The 17019-nt window shown below is 40.6% G+C and overlaps 1 protein-coding gene across 16 annotated transcripts in view; it reads right to left on the reverse strand.

Annotated features, from left to right (window-relative positions):
* Positions 1–17019, reverse strand: part of LOC307186445 (uncharacterized protein) — a 439601-nt gene that overhangs the window by 297187 nt on the left and 125395 nt on the right. For all 16 annotated transcript variants that reach the window (XR_013828323.1, XR_013828324.1, XR_013828325.1 and 13 more), the window contains 2 exons: positions 3000–3096; positions 1972–2041 (listed from right to left, as the gene is read on the reverse strand). Coding sequence is in view for 5 of the 16 variants with exons in the window: in XM_079921495.1 (XP_079777621.1) it covers positions 1972–2041; positions 3000–3096 (167 nt within the window). In the remaining 11 variants the exon portion in view is untranslated. The remainder of the gene's footprint in view (positions 1–1971; positions 2042–2999; positions 3097–17019) is intronic.

Below are 17019 nucleotides of genomic sequence, written 5' to 3' on the forward strand. Positions count from 1 at the left end.
CTCAGTTGTAGCATACATGTGGTATCTAGTTCCCTGACCAGGAATTGAACCTGGGACCCCTGCATTGGGAGCGTGGAGCCTTAACCACTGTGTCACCAGGGAAGTCCCTACGATATATTTTTAAAGTTATTTTCTTAGTGGTTGCTCCAGGGATTACAAATAATATTTTAAATAATAACAACCTAGTTCAGATCTCTCCTCACTACTAGTTTATTTTAAAAATATTCTACCTTTTCATCAAATTAAAGCATGCACAAAGTTAAATACCCCAAATATTAATGACCAAAAAAGCAGTAGTCTACTGCCCCACTCGACAGAGTGAACTACTTTCAACAGTTTATGTTTTGAGTTCTTCTAAAGATTGCCTCCACATTTTAAATAATACATTGATACCACTAAATCTTCATTTATCAAATCTAGATATCATTTCCTGACCCCAAACTTCAAAGACGTTGATGCTTATGTCATTATTTTTTGTTTTTTTACTGGGTTACCTTTATAAGTTTAGCTCATTAATATATATAGTTCTTTTTCCACCAACTAGAGATAGAATCTCTTTACTCCCTACATTTGTAAGATATGGATCTTAGCAACCCTATCTTCCTTCCACATTTTCTCCCTCTTTCTTTTTCTCAGCTACAATTAGGAATATTTTGACTTTTCCATTGTCAAGGTTGACAATATTTATATTCTGTCCTGAAAATTTATATTTTTGCACTTAGTCTATAGGTTAACTCTCAGTGTTGAAAACCAACAGACAATATTTCCATTACTATTACTCAGTTGTTCATAGCATAGCTAGGTAGCAAACTACGGCAAAATTTTCTTTCCTGAGATTGCAACATAATAATCTCTGCGCCACTTCAAGAGCAAAGCTCCTAGTGACAAGGTCAACCAAGTTTTCTGTCCTTCCTCCTCCCTCCCTCATGCCCTAATTGCTCAAACCCTGATACATTTCACTTTGCTGCTTATGTGACCACAACTTCCTTGTGTTGTTGAAAAGTCAATTTTGCCTTTCATCAAGATTCTGATGAACTTACCTGAACCATAAACCTCATAATAAGTTTTCAGTCAATATTTATTGAAATTAAATTATCTGAATAACCAGCCTATCCCCACTAATAAATGAAATGTTAAAATATTGCTATTTTCCAGGGATTTTATATGTGACTACTGGCAAAAGAAGAGAAAAATTGTTCACTTTGTCCCTTTAGGATGAATTCCAACCCAGTTTTAGCCATATCAAATTTTCTCAAAACTTTTGTGAGCAATATTGGTATCATACCACCCAGCTTGGCTTCCAGAAATCACAATGACTTTGTGTACTCAATATTAACTAGCCAAAAGGGAAATAAATATTTTATTTTTCCATAATTGAACTAAAGTTTTTTATCTGTCAGGTTCTAAATAAAAAGTATCTGGCTTCATTTAAAGAATTAACCTAAGGTATTTTGTTCCCGAAGAGTGTGTACATAATGAAGAATTACAATAATCAAATTTAAGGGAAGAAAGAAGGACCCATGGGCAAAATGTTGACAGTGATAAAAAGTAATACCATTGAGAGAAATAAGCAGCCTTAATCATCAAGAGAATGAATGATTTCTAGCCTCCTAAGCCAAGCTTTATAAAGCCACCCACAGCCTTTCCCATTCAAATAGGTACCTCTGTCAGCCTCATGGAACATGGATTCTAATTTGGATCCTCAGACCTCTATGAAGACCTTCAGCAAATTGATTAAATCCTTATATTTGTTTAAAGAGTTTTAAGTTTGTAAAATTTCTGGGTAGGGGGTTTACAGATTTAATTAGATTTGTATAGGGTTCCAAGACCCCCCTAAATATTGAGATCACAGTCACAGATTAAATAGTCTACTTGGATTTTGTGTGTTGACAGCCCAAGCCATAAGCACATATACCCAAGACTGCTTCTTCAGAAAAGCTACTAATCCTGTCAGAGCCACACATAACTTACCTGTCTTCTTCCTGACTTCTTAGTCAAGCTGCACACTGAACACCTCTCTTTCACTTTTCTTATTTCATGCCTACGAGAAATCATACATGGCTTAAAGAAAATTACAAGTGAAGCCTACACCTCCTAAACAGTATTTTATAACCATCAGAGCCATTGGATAATAGCAAAACATCTGCCAAAAATTTCACTGAAAATTATTTTAAAACATGGTAAGCCTCTGGTTCACTCTATGGGGGCCTGGAGAACAGAAAGTAGTAAGTGTCCCAGATTCCTTAGACACACGCATTCGAGACTGAGGACAGGAAATTTCATGGACAGGCAGGGGCTGGCTCTCCAGGGAAGGTTCTGGGAACTAGTCTCTGGGGCAGAACGAGACATTCCCTCCGAGTGGCAGAAACCTGCTGTCCCTTGAAGAAAAAGTCACAATGTTTAGTGGCCCTCTTGGGATTTTAGAGGCGCATCCACCACATTTTCGTGCACTTACCAAACCCATTTCCTGTTGACTCCAATGGCTGTCAACTTAAGTGAGGCTAAGGGCAAGTGGAGGTTCTCCAGCTGGTCCACGCCATGTTGCAGGCAGCCCTAAACCTTGACTCTTATGATCTAGCGGATGCAATGGGACTTGACGGGCCTGTGACAGATTATTACTCTGTGGGGACTTCTGTAACATTCGAGTGGCAACCTCTAGGGCTGGGGGACAAACATGCCCTTTTCAAGCTATTGTACTTTTGAAAAACATCTCTTGGTTTGCTCTTGGGCCCAGTGAAGATTCAGTACCTCACCATGGGACACCCATTGACCATGTAACTTCTCCCTGTAACATTACACATTAAGTGTTGTCTAATCAGTAGCATCGCCATAAACTCAGGCATATTCAACAAACCGTGATCAAATGATTGATATACACTGATATACTGACAGAAATCAAATATAGACACATTTATCTCTATAAATATTAAGAGAGACAGAGAGAGAGAGAGAGAGAGAGAGAGAGAGAACCAACTGAGACAGATCTTACAGGCACTGACCTGACTGCGGGAGCAGTTTGCACTCGCTGAGGACTCACTCGGGCCTCCTCCTGCCACTTCTTCCTCAACCCTCGCTGACGGCCTCCGGGAGTTTCCTCTGAGGAGGGAAAGATGTAAGCTTGACTTACAGACAGTTCTTCACCACAGTGATGTTGGCAGCTAGAAGCGGACTGTGGAGAAACTTATCACCCTCCTTGTGGGTGACCATGAAAGGTGGCGGAGGGAGGTTCTCCCCGTGGGTAGAAGACTGAACAGGACAGTTTTCTTTCTCTCAGTAAGTTGTGGTAACAACCGCTAAACATGAGTGCTTACAATAAAGATTGTTTCTCACTCTCTGGAATGTTGGCTCTGGGTGAACAGAGCATGTAGCTTTGCTCTGCACGTTTCCTCAGTCTTATAACCAAAATGAAAGCACAGCCCCCATCTATGGCTTTGCATTCTTGTGTCAGAGGAAAGAGACCATGGCAAAGCTCACAACGGCATCCTGATGGCTTATCTGAACATACTGGGTGTTGTGTCTGGTCACATTCCATTGGTCAAAATATGTCATATGGCAAAGCTTAACCTATCTTTACAGCAGTAACTTAGTCACTGACAATGAGTAGGCTATATAATCCTTTAATAGGAAGAGGGTGTGAATAGCTAGGGAAAATAGTATAATCTACCACAAGCAGTACATATCATTGTTCACTTTTACTGGAAAGACTGCTTAAGATATGGTTCAAGACCAATGATGGGGGACTCTAATAAAAAAAATGACACAAATGAACTTTTTTACAAAACAGAAACAGACTCACAGATCTCGAAATCAAACTTGGGTTTACCAAAGCAGAAATGTGGGGGGAAGTGATAAACTGGGAGATTGTGATTGATATACACACACTACTATATAGAAAACAGATAACCAGCAAGGACCTACTGGATAGCACAGGCAACTCTAGTCAATATTGTGTATTTGCTATATGGAAAAGAATCTGAAAAAGAATGGATATATGTATATGTATAACTGATTCACTTCACTATACAGCAGAAACTTACACAACATTGTAAATCAACTATACTCCAATAAAAATTATACTTTAAAAAAGGACCAACTGATGGGGAGTGGCTGACAGTTTAGCTGCATCATGGATAGAGACATGGTACAAGAAGGCTTGAAGAGGAAGTATGTGTGAAGACTTCTCAAAGTGGACCCAGGGTAGGAAGATATTTATGTCCCATGTGACTCCTCAGCAGAGAGTCCCACCACGGAGGAAACTCTTAATAATCAGACCTAGATATATGTCATACATCTAGTGTATGTCCATCAGCCTGTATCTACAGCCAGTGAACTCATGAACTAAGAGGTTCTGACAACAGGGACAGAGAAATAACCCCATGAAGACCAACTGGTCACTTTCTCTGATGAGTGCTCCAACTGCCAGCAGCAGCAGGAACCAACCCTAAGCTCAGGGATATAACACCATTGCCTTGGACGGGGGCAAAGCAACCAGCTAGCTAGCTTGTAACAGGCTGATTGCTTTAGGCCCCTTCTAGCAGGGTGAGGACTTTGATTTTTCCTCACTGGAATAATCGCTCTTTCTGGATCTGGATCTGCAGCAGCACACGGTGACAAGGCATCCTTATAAACTGTTCCCCCAGTCTCCCAGTCATCCTGGAGCCCGATTCTACAGCCTTCCCACTGATTCTGTGGGCTGCACAGTTTCCTTCCAATAAATCCTTTTCAGCTCACAGGCAGTTTCTGCTACTTGAAACGAATAATCGAGACTGAAAAAACAAAGTCCTTGGGATTTCTGCTCAGTCACTTTCCTTATGAAGCAAAGCCCTAAATTCCCAACTTCTCAAAATCCTGCAGTTCCGACAACATGGTTGAGACTGGAGGGCGTTATGCTAAGACAGAGAAAGACAAATACTGTGTGACCTCACTTATATGTGGAATCTAAAAAAATCAGACTCAGAGCAACAGAGAACACACTGGTGGTTGTCAGGGGCTGGTGGTGGGGAGCTGGGAAAATAGGTGAAGGTGGTCAAAGGGTACAAGCCTCCAGTTATAAGATGAATGAGCTTTGGGGGTGTAATGTACAGCATGGTGGCTACAGTTAGCAATATTACATTGGATATTTGAAATCTGCTAAGAGAGAAGATTCTAAAAGTTCTCACCACAAAAAACACTTTGTAACTACGTGAAGTGATAGATATTTTAACTGACCTTTCTGTGATAATCATTTTGTAATATATACAGATGGCAAATCATTACATTGTACACCTTAAATTTACACAATGTTATATGTCAATCATATCTCAATAAAGCTGGGAAAAAATTCCCAACTTCTCCATAAATGAAGCAAGAAGTTTCCTCCTTTTTAGAATTATAGGCTTGGCACCCAAGCTATAATCAAATCAATCCAAGAGGAATTTCTTGGAGATTCAAGTTTAGGCTGTCTAGGCAAAACACTGCTAAGTTGAGTAATTCACCACTGAATTTGTTCAGTACAAGCAGCAAGGCTTTCATTCACTACATCAGATACTTCTTTTTCATAAAACCATTGTATATTTCTTGGATATTCTGTCATCTTTTCCATACTTCATTTTTTTCTGCATAAAATAACTCAAATTAGGCAGTTCTATTTAAAATCTAGTAGTAATTGCTAGCACATCTGTAAGTTTTCGTCAGCCATCTTTACTAAAAAGATGCATCCAGCAGCTTCTCAGTGACCAAAATTAGGCAGAATTCAGGCAACTCCAAAGCAACCTCTTAGCATTTTCTGGGTCTCTTGAATTTTTTTTTTTTTTTAAGTCTTCATGTCACACACTCCTGCCTGCATCAAACTTCTGCTAGCCTTGGTGTAATACCTTAGTCAAGATAGGCTAAACTCTGAAATCTTAGTGACTGACTTAATGCAACAAAGGCTCCTTTCATGTCTATCTCATTCATCTAATGTTTATATAAGGCAGCTCTATACCATGCAGTGACATAGGAACCCAGTATGCTCACAATGGTGGTTCCATGATCTCAACCTACAACCTCCATAGCCCTTTGGCCTGAACAATTCACGTGTCCTCAGCCTAACTGCTAGCAAGCCTGGGGATGCAGAAGGAACACCAACTGCAGGTAGAAGAGAACCAGGTATTATTCATTTGTTCTAGCGTTCAAAAGCATTGTTTTCTTTACTAGCTGGTACATGTCTGACACTTTGTATGCACCAGGGCTCTGAACTTGAGCTAGCATAGGTCTTTCCTCAAGGAGATTACAATTCAGGAAAATGCAGCTGGTAAGAAAAGAATCAAACAATTAAGAGCATCATATAATAAGCATAGGACTGGGGTTACTGTTAAAGCACAGGGAAAGGGAAATCAGGGTAGGATTTTTGGAAGAGGTGATTTTTGAGCTGAGTTTTTAAGGTTCTAGTTCAAACCAAGCAGATGATGGGAGGGAAAAGAACATTCTAGGCGAAGAGATCAGAATGTCAGGACACCTGGAAAAACAGTAACAGCATGGCGATTTCAGAGAAGGTGGATCAGAGGACAGAAGAGGTAAAGTCACAAAAGTTGAATTGAAAGTACTTTCCCAAAGGATATTCATCAGAATCGAATCCCCTGATTTGCTCCATGGCAAAAGGATTCAATGGTTAAATATGTAATATGTTGGGGGAAGTTAGCAGATTACATTCACATTTTAGCATACTGAAAGTTCTAAGAAACTCTATGGTATCGAGTCTGACTAGACTCTGAATAGATTTACCAAACTTAATATGAAATCCTATTAACAGCTCATAGAATAGGTAAGCTAGGGAACAGAGATGGAAAAAATCTGTAACTAAATGCTAGATAAATAGATAAGTTACAGATAAATGCTAAAGAACTTGAATTTTATCCTGAATGTTGTAAGGACAATGAAGGATTCTAAATAGAATAAAAATTTGAAAATGCTACTATGGCGTGGTAATTCAGGCATGTAGCATTAGGGCCTGAACAGATTTTTTTAGAATTATGTCACTGAATCTACTAGGACTGTTTGTTCAAAGTCAGGGTTTGTAATTTCTTCATCTCTGAAATACACACATTCCAAGCCCAAGATTCTGCACATAGCAGAGGCTCCATAAAATGAAGAACGATTCAATGAATTAAGTGGCTTTTGAAATGGTTCCCAATGATCTCTGCCCTCTTGGTCTTCATGCCTTTTGTATAATCCCCTCCCCTTAAGCATGGGCTGGACCTAATGACTTACTCCTACCAAATGGAATACAGTGTAGTCTGCCATTCCATGGTTAGGCTACAGAAGACTGTGACTTCCACATTACTTTTCTTACTCTCTTGCTGGAATTCACTCTTGCCTTCTTGCTTGCTTGCTACCATTCTGTAAGATGTTCTATGGATAGAGCCACATGGCAAGGAACTGCAAGAGACCAACAGCCAACAACTCATGAGGAACTAAAGCCTCAGTTTAATGGACCCCAGGAATGAAGTCCTACCAACAACCATGTGAGTGAGCTTGGAATTAGATTCTCCCCAGTCCAGCCTTGTGTGACTGTTGCCTTGGAAGACAGTCAGAGCCAGGGGACTCAGCAAAATGTGGTTCCTGACCTATAGAAACTGGGAGATTATAAATATGTACTTTTTAAGCTGTTAAGTTTTGGGGTAAATTGTTATGAAGCAATAATTAGCACAGTAAATGAATAGATCAATCAATCAATCAATCAATTTTTCTCCATTTTATGTCCTTGATATTTATCAAGTCTCCTTCCTTCCTCTTTGGTACTTGAATGACACAACAGCTGTGTGTTTGATGGTGCAATACACCCCATCGTTTTCACCTTTTCCTGTATTCTTGCCTTTTCCCATGTGATGTAGTCATTTTTCACATTAAAGAAGTAAAATACATTTTCCTATCTCTTGACATTGGGTTTAGCTACGTAATACTTTGGCTAACAGAATAAGGCAGAGTGCCAGTTACAAGCCTAGGTTTAAGAGGCCTTCAGTGTTTTCACTCACATTGTCTTGCAATTATGCCACTGCTATGAGAAGAATTCGATCAAACTAGTCTGCTCATCCCCAGAAGAGGACGAGAGATGTCGGGCTCAACACATAGCCAAGCCCAGTCTTGATCAGCCGACCCCCAGACTATCCACCGAATCATGAGCCAAACAGATGCTTAGTCATGTGTGCCTCTGAGACCTTGTGATTTTGTTGTTGTTGTTGTTACATACTATGATGATAGTTGACTGACACAGCTGTGTTCAGGAAAGAGGGATGGGAAGCTTCCTGCTGAAGAACAGTCTGGTCAAGTAAACCCCAAGTCTAAACATTAGCTCAAGTAAAGAAAAAAGTACACAGATAAATTTTTTCAGGCAATATGAAATAATTTGATCAATCTTCCTAAACTCTGAAATTTTTAGATGCTGTTATTAGTGGCCTGCTAACACCCTCAGCAAGTTACGGCAGAGAAAGTGGATTCCAGTTTATCACTTACCTTAATAAGTTTTAGAAATATATGAAGCTATTTAAAAGAAAATCCTCTTCTTCTCTCATACAAAATTACTTTTACTAGGGTTTCTATTGGTCTGGTTAGTATAAAATCAATAGGGGAAAAAAAAACTTTGCTTAGTTCTCCCTTTCCCGTTACCATGGCTCATAAGTTTGATGCTTTTGAGGAACTCATTGGCTCTTTGGGACCATAATTAGCTGGAGACCATCAGAGTGCAGGGTGACTCTCATTCTGTTAGCTAAGTTTTTTTTTTTTTTTCTCCATTAAATTTGTGATCACGGGGAGGAGAAAGGGGTCAGTTGATGGGAAATGTAGTCCATGAATGTTTTACATGTAATCTAAAAATATTCAACCTTTGGTGGACTGAATTATGTCAGAACGAAAGACTCCTATTTGATCTTGATTGCCTTTAAGTCATTTGAAAGAAATTACCATGGTTTGCCTGTTACTGTTTTTCTTTCCAATTTTTATCCCATTATGTTTGTTTTTTTAACAGACCTGATGAAAGAGTATTTCTTATTCCTCAGCTCAAATTACCAAATCCTCTTCCTAAGCCAGCTGAATCATTCTATGATATTTATACAGTAAACCAGAACTTTTCCGGGTGTTTGTACCCTGGCCAAATACATTATACATTTTTCAGATTTCTGTAGCACTGATAGAATGTTGTGAAATTCACAATATTGGGAAAAGTGTTTACCACTCAAATCATATGGCAAATTGAACCCGTTTTAACAAGGATGTTGGAATACTACTCCTTTGAAATACCAGTCTAGGCTTTCATTGCTGTAATTATCTCTCAGCAGGAGGATGGTACAGATTTCCCAGCTGCACCAGCTGCACGGCTGCTGGGGGGAAGAGCAGGGACAAACAGGGGCTCATGGGGTTTCTGGAATAAACAAAAGTGCAGCTCCAAGAAGGAGATGATCCAAAACCAGTTCAAATTTGAACAGAGACATGGCAAAATCAAACTAGATTTATCACTGAGAATAGGTAGGAATGGAATATGCTATTTGGGAGGGCAGAATAGAGCTCTTGTCAATGCCGGTTGCCAGGATGGGACTTTACAAGAGTTCCATTAAAGCAGGACACAGAAAAGCAAGAGTGTGAGCCAGACTCCAAGTGTGACAGAATAATATTGTGAAGAATTAGCTCCTGTATCTTGTATTGTTTATTCCCTTTAGGAGTGATCTTACCAACTCTTTCTTATTTCCCCCAGGAATAAAAGGTTCTCAAATTAGACAAGATAGCAATACACCCAATGCTTTATCTTTAAATATTTAAAAACCAGTGCAAGTGCAAGACTAAAATGAATGTCACAGATGTGTTATCGGACAAAATGGGTCTGTGCCCCCAACTATTTGAGCTGAGGACTATAACGAGAGAGGAGAAAGTTTAGATGTTGGTCCATCTTTCCCCAAGTCCTAGAGGTGGTAGAAGGGAAAGGTGATGATGAAGCCTTCTAGATGGATTTGAGGGATACCAGACCGAGAGACCTGTGCCTCACCTGTCCTTTCTGAAACACGGTGACTGGGCTGCCTTGCTGATGTCCTTCATAAAACCAGTGCGTGGGATCAACACAGCAGGGATGGCTAGGAGGGGTGTCTGTGGGCAAGGTGGGTGCTAGGTGACAACCTTGACTTTTTCATGGGTGCCCACACAGGAGAACATCTGGAATTTCCTTACGTCCTTCGAAATAGGAAATTAGAGCTAAGCAGGGGCTAGTAGAACACTCCCTCGTCCACCCCCTCCAAAAAAAACCACACACACATACACACAATATTCTAGGGTTTGGAATAAGAAAGAATCCAGGTGAGCTGTGCTGACCTGACGGCTAGAGGCCATGGAAGACTAGATACTTAAGTCCTCCACAGGATGACTGTTATTCTTGGTGAGCACTTCATGGAAGTGGGTCAAGCCTGAGGACCAGACTGGCTCAGTTCTTAGTGGAGCAGGACACCACCAGAAGAATGAGAGAGATGCAGACTGAGGGAGAGAGAACTATTTCTACCAGTGGCTCAGTGGCCTTAAACCTCATGGAGATACCGGCAAAGGTCAGCTCATTAAGGTCTAGTTAATGAGTTATAGATTTACTTAAAAGCAGTAAAAAGCGTTTGAAGGTATAACAATTTTTCCTTCTACAAATGATAGAAATCCAACTAATACTGACATAAACAGAAGTTTCTTATCCTCAAGATACAGAAGTCTAGAGGAAGACAATTCTGGACTGCGGTAACTCAAAGATGTCACCAAGCACCCAGTGTCCTTCTATCTTCCTGCTACTTTGTCCGTGGTATGTGGCTTTTATTCCCATGAATGCAAAATAGGTGCAACACCTCCAGGCATCAAGCCTGCATCAATTCCAAGAAGGAAGGAGTGGAAGGCCAAAACGACAAAAGAGTTTTCTCCTGGTAAGATGTTTCATTTTGTTTTATTTTTACAAATTGTCATTAATGGTGTATTTCCTTATACTTTTCTATTAAAAAACTGGAGAAATGTTTTAATTACTCTATTTTTCTTCTTATTTTTGACAGCTTTACTGAGGTATAACTTATAGACCATTAAATTCACCCTTTTTGGCATACAATTCAATGAGGTTTAGAAAATTTACAGAATTGTGCAACTGTCATTACAATCCAATTTTAGAGCATTTCCGTCACCCCAAAAGACTCCTCATGCCCATCTGCAATCACTCTCAATTCCCACCTGCAGCCCCAGGCAACCACTATCCATCTGTATAGACTTTCGTTTTCTGGACATTTCAGATAAATAAAGCCATAGAATATGTGGTATTTTGTGTCTGGATTCTTTCTCTTGACAAAATATTTTGAGGTTCATTTATGTTGTAGCATGTATCACTAACCCATTCCTTTTTGATTGGTGAATCGCACTCCATTCTTTACAAATATCACATTTTATTTATCCATTCACCATTTGGTAGACTTCTGGACTATTCAGTATCGGGTTATTGTGAATAATGGTTCTATAAACATTCATGAACAAGTCTGTATATAAACATATTTTCATTTCTTTTATGTAGATTCCTAGGAGTGGAATAGTTGAGCATATGATAAATTTATGATAAACTGATTAAAGAAATTGCCTTAATACAGGTTAAAGAATAAAAGTGTTTAAAAAAACTATTGCTGGGCTTCCCTGGTGGCGCAGTGATTGCGAGTCTGCCTGCCGATGCAGGGGACACGGGTTCATGCCCCAGTCCGGGAAGATCCCACATGCCGTGGAGTGGCTGGGCCCATGAGCCATGGCCACTGAGCCTGCACATCCGGAGCCTGTGCTCTGCAATGGGAGAGGCCACAACAGTGAGAGGCCCGCGTACCGCAAGAAAAAAAAAAAAAACTATTGCTGCAGTAATTTGTTAATGAATACAGAATATAAAAAGAGCTAAATTGTGACATCAAAAACATAAAAGAGGGGGTAAGAGTAGAAGTATTGTATGCAATCAAAGTTAAGTTTACCAGCATAAAACATACAGCTATATCTATAAGATGTGTTATATAGGCTTCAGGATAACTACAAAGCAAAAACCTAGAGTAAATACACAAAACATAAAGAGAAGAGAATCAAAGGGTACCGCTATGGAAAATCATCAATTCACAAAGGAAGACAGAAAGAGAAAAAAAGGAAACATGGGAACCACAAGAGACCCAGAAAACAATTAATAAGATGCCATTAGTAATTCCTTACCTATCAATAATTACTTTATAAATTAAATCCTCTAATCAAAAGGCATAGAATGGATTTTTTTAAAAAGACCTAGTTATAGCCTGCCTACAAGAGACTCATTTCAGCTTCATGGAAGCATACAGGCTCAAAATGAAGAGATGGAAAAAAGATATTCCATGCAAGTGGAAACCAAAAGAGAGCAGAAGTAGCTATACCTATTATCAGACAAAACAGACTTTAACTCAAAAACTGTAACAAGAAATAAAGTGCTCCATTATATGATGATAAAGGGGTCAATTCATCAAGAAAATATAACAATCATAAATTTATATGCACCTAACATATGAGCACCCAAATATTTTAAACAATAATGAACAATTATATGCCAATAAATTGGATAACCTAGAAGAAATGGATAAATGCCTAGAAACATCTAACCTACCAAGACTGAATCATGAATAAATAGAAAATCTGAAAAAAAACAATGATTAAGGAGATTGAATTAGTAATCAAAAGTCTCCCAAAAAAGAAAACCCCAGGACCAAATAGCTTCACTGGTGAATTATAACAAACATGGAAAGAAGAATGAATGCCTATCCTTCTTAAACTCTTCCCAAAAAAACTGAAGAGGAAGGAACACTTCCAAACTTACGTTACAAGATCAGCATTAATTACCCAGGTGAGAAAATGGTAGCCTGAACCCAGTGGGGCCTGTGAGGATGGGGAGACATCTAGGTGCCAGGGAAGACGACTTGGGCTTAATTAAGTCATACCGAGTGGAGAACGGGGATGGGGGAGAGGCAGTCAAGTATTTAGTGTAATATTTCCTCTTCTGCTTTTCAGTGGGGCTCTAAATCAAAGAAAGAAATGTTTGTTATCAAACAATGACTAGAGAGAGAAAACATCATCTAAGGAACAGCATGCCGGGACTTCCCTGGTGGTGAAATGGTTAAGAACCCACCTGCCAATGCAGGGGACACAGGTTCGATCCCTGGTCCGAGAAGATCCCACATGCCGCGGAGCAACTAAGCCCATGCACCACAACTACTGAGCCCATGTGCCACAACTACTGAAGCCCGCACGCCCAGAGCCCATGCTCTGCAACAAGACAAGCCACTGCAATGAGAAGCCCGCGCACCACAAAGAAGAGTGTAGCCCCCTGCTGGCCGCAACTAGAGAAAGCCCGCGCACAGCAACGAAGACCCAACACAACTAAAACTAAGTAAAAGAAATAAATTTTTTAAAAAAAGGAACAGCATGCTATACATCTGAATTTTACTTATTGCTAAAACTGACCCATTTTTATTTTAGCTTCAGTCTGATTTTACACTGCTCTCTTGAGAGCACTGCAACATGGAATAACTTGTGACATGAGTCTAACACCAATATCCAGTTTAATGAAGCATTTTACTCTAAACGACATACTGCGGGCGATATACTGAGGAGAGACGTGTTATTCCACAGCCATACAAACATGGCTTTTGGTTGATTAGCCCTGAAAACTGTCCAAAATAAATTAATACCTAATAAAAGACAAAAAGCCAGATGCCAAGTTTAATAGGGAATCACAAAGTGGCGTGACAACAGTGACACAAAGGAGCTGAGGGGCCTGTGAATTAAATGTTGCATTTGCTGATACAAGTTTTGTGCATTGTCAGGGCTGCAGACGCCTTCTTTATTGAGAGTAAGAATTTCCAAGGCTTATAATCACGAAATATAGTATTCCACAGAACTTCATGGAGTTCCAGCTTGAAAACCAAAGCTGGAAGCACACAGTTTGCTGGATCTTTATAACTGCTTTCTCCAGTGGAAGTTTCAAATTCGTTCTGTAAGAAAAGAACGTCAGTTTCCCAAGCCCCTATCGAAACCTCATTCATTTCCAGAACAGAATAGTAACAGGACAGCATGACCTGGTGAATCTGCATGTGGGGAAGCAGAATCAGCACATTGGAGGATGTGCAATTTGAAGGCACGTGGAAGGAAATGGGGGAGGAGGACAAGAGTCCCTCTCCAAGGAGACCCCACACCATGTGCCATTTGCCCCCAGAAAACAAAGAAGCAGAAGTGGGAGTGTGGCTAGTATACAAACCCCCATGATCAGGTCTGAGCAGACACTGCTCTTTGCTCACTTACTTACTCTTGTATACGGTGATTTCTCAAACACTTAACTAATATCATTGACCTCATGAGCAGTGAGTTCTGCTGAGGGATGAAAGGACACTAAGACTAATAATAAGGACCCCTTTCCTGAATCAAGGTGAGAATAACAGCAGTCTCCATTGAGAGCTCTCTCTGTAGCAATTGCAGTATTTATCTTATTTATTCCTCTCAACAACCCCTAAGTGTAGGTATTGCTATCATTATTAAAATGGTAGAGAAAATGAGGTTCAGAAAGGTCAAGGGATTGTATCCAAGCTCATGCATCTGAAAAAGTTGTTCAACCAGAATTTTATTTTCTTCTATTCTGACCCCAAATCCCTTGCTCTTAATGGTATAAAACATGGATAAAAGCAAGTCAGGGTAGGCATGAGGATACTTATAATGATTTCTCTATACCCAACGTGGTTCTAAATGCTTTATTGTTTTAATTTATTTAATCCCCACAGCCATGCCATAATATAGGTCTTAGTATTATCTTCATTTTAGGGTGGAGAAACTGAGCCACAGACCTTTCCCAAAAGCCATACAGCCAATAGATGACAATGCTCGGACTTGAACCCAGGGAGACTGACTCCAAGGATCCATGCTGTCTACACATGCTATCCTGGCACCCTGGAAGGGAGAGCACAGATTCAAGGCTAGAAGAGGAGGGGATTTCTCGAGGCTGTAAAGCAGAATAATATGTGGAAGAAATAAGTATTTGAGGGAAGGTGACACTTTTGAACTGGGTTTCAGAAAACAGACAGACATGTAGAAGGAGAGTGAGGTCAGCTGGAAGAAATTCTACCTACATAGATTTCTCTCCACCACTGGGCCTTTATTCTTTATTCTCTATTTACTGCATTGTTTCTTCATAGCACTTTGTGGGTTGTAATCACCTACTTATGTATTTCCTTTCTTCCTTACAGAAAGACCACGAGGGCGGGAGCTAGACACTCCGCATCACTGCATGCCCAGGGCCGGGCACACAGGAGATACCAAATCATCACCCATGAAAAGGAGGAAGAGGGAAGCAAATTAGAAAAGTCAGGAAACGGGTAAAGAGCCAAAAATAAGTTCTGCAGGAATTCAGGATATATGTCCAAAATTAGCAAGGAGAGCTTCAGGTAGTAGGTGGAATTTGAGCCAAGCAAGAGTTTTTAAATGTATCTTACTGCATTGATCCTAAGACTTACGTATGTTCAGATTTTAACATCTCTAAAATTGGAACCCACTGTTAATCAATGATGCATTTTAGCTTAATTGGCATCATTTCTTCTACCTTAGGAAATAAAATGGCAGTCCACTCGACACCTGATGGCACCTTAGATCTGATGAAATAAAGTACCAATGTAGAAATGCCTTGTCTGACTCCCATAGACAACGTCTGTTAGGAAATAAACGGTGAGGCCAAGACTGACTATGGAGGGTCCTGGAAGCTGTCATATTCGACTTGATATGAGAAACTACAGGGAGCCATGGTGACTTTCTGAGAAGAGGAGTAAGCTGAAACAATGCGTCACAGATGCTCTGACCTTCGATGCACATTTTGCCCTTCTGGATCTTGGTTTCTTCTTTAAGAAGATGAAAGGAGGGCTTCCCTAGTGGCGCAGTGGTTGAGAGTCTGCCTGCCGATGCAGGGGATACGGGTTCGAGCCCTGGTCTGGGAGGATCCCACATGCCGTGGAGCAGCTAGGCCCGTGCGCCACAACTACTGAGCCTGCGCGTCTGGAGCCTGTGCTCCACAATGAGAGGCCGCAACAGTGAGAGGCCCGCGCACCGCGATGAACAGTGGTCCCCGCTCGTCACAACTGGAGAAAGCCCTCGCACAGAAACGAAGACCCAACACAGCCAAAAATAAATAAATAAATATATTTATTTATTTTAAAAAACAAAAAGAAGATGAAAGGGTAGATCAGGGTAGCTCTCAGGCCTCTGCGAGTTCTAAAACTTGGTGGTTACTCCAGGTATGAAGCAGCAGGGGCCCGTTGTGGTTGGCAGACGGGGATACAAACCCTGAAAGATGGGCACAAAAAGTATTTTGAAGGAAGAGCATGTGTGCAAAGATGTGGAGGCTGAAGAAAGCATGGGACTGAGGCTAGAGCAGTGTGGCGGAAGATGAGGGCAACAGTGGAGAAGCGCAGAAGCGCCCGGGTGCCATAGTGACGAGTTTGGGCCTTATTCCAGGAACAATGGAGAATTAGGGAAGATTTCATAAGCAAGCAGAACTATCTATTAGAATCAAATCTACACTTAGGCAAAATGGTAGTTCTGTCTGATGTCGGAAGGATAAGCCCCAAATGAGACCCACCTACTATGGGGATCCAGAAAGGAAAATGAAAGAGGTCTAAATCAGAGTGACAACTGTAGGGACAGAAAGAGCTGGACAGGTTTCGGGACACTCAGAAGACAGAATTACCAAGATCTGCTAAGTGACTTAATAGTGAGAGAGAGAACAATCACTTTAATAGTAGCTGTGTTCGTTTGGCACGACTATGATGACCAAATACTACCAGCTGGGCGGCCTGAACAATAGAAATGTGCTTCCTCATGGTTCCGGAGGCTAGAAGTTCAAGACCCAGGTGTGAGCAGGCTTGGTTTCTTCTCTCTTCGGCTTGCAGCTGGCTGCATTCTCGCTGTGTCCTCACATGGTCTTTCCTCTGTGCCCACCATTCCTAGTGTTCCTGTGTGTCCTAATCTCCTCTTTTTATA

Source organism: Stenella coeruleoalba, assembly GCF_951394435.1.
Source record: "Stenella coeruleoalba genome assembly, chromosome: 5".
Classification (NCBI taxonomy): Eukaryota; Metazoa; Chordata; class Mammalia; order Artiodactyla; family Delphinidae; genus Stenella; species Stenella coeruleoalba.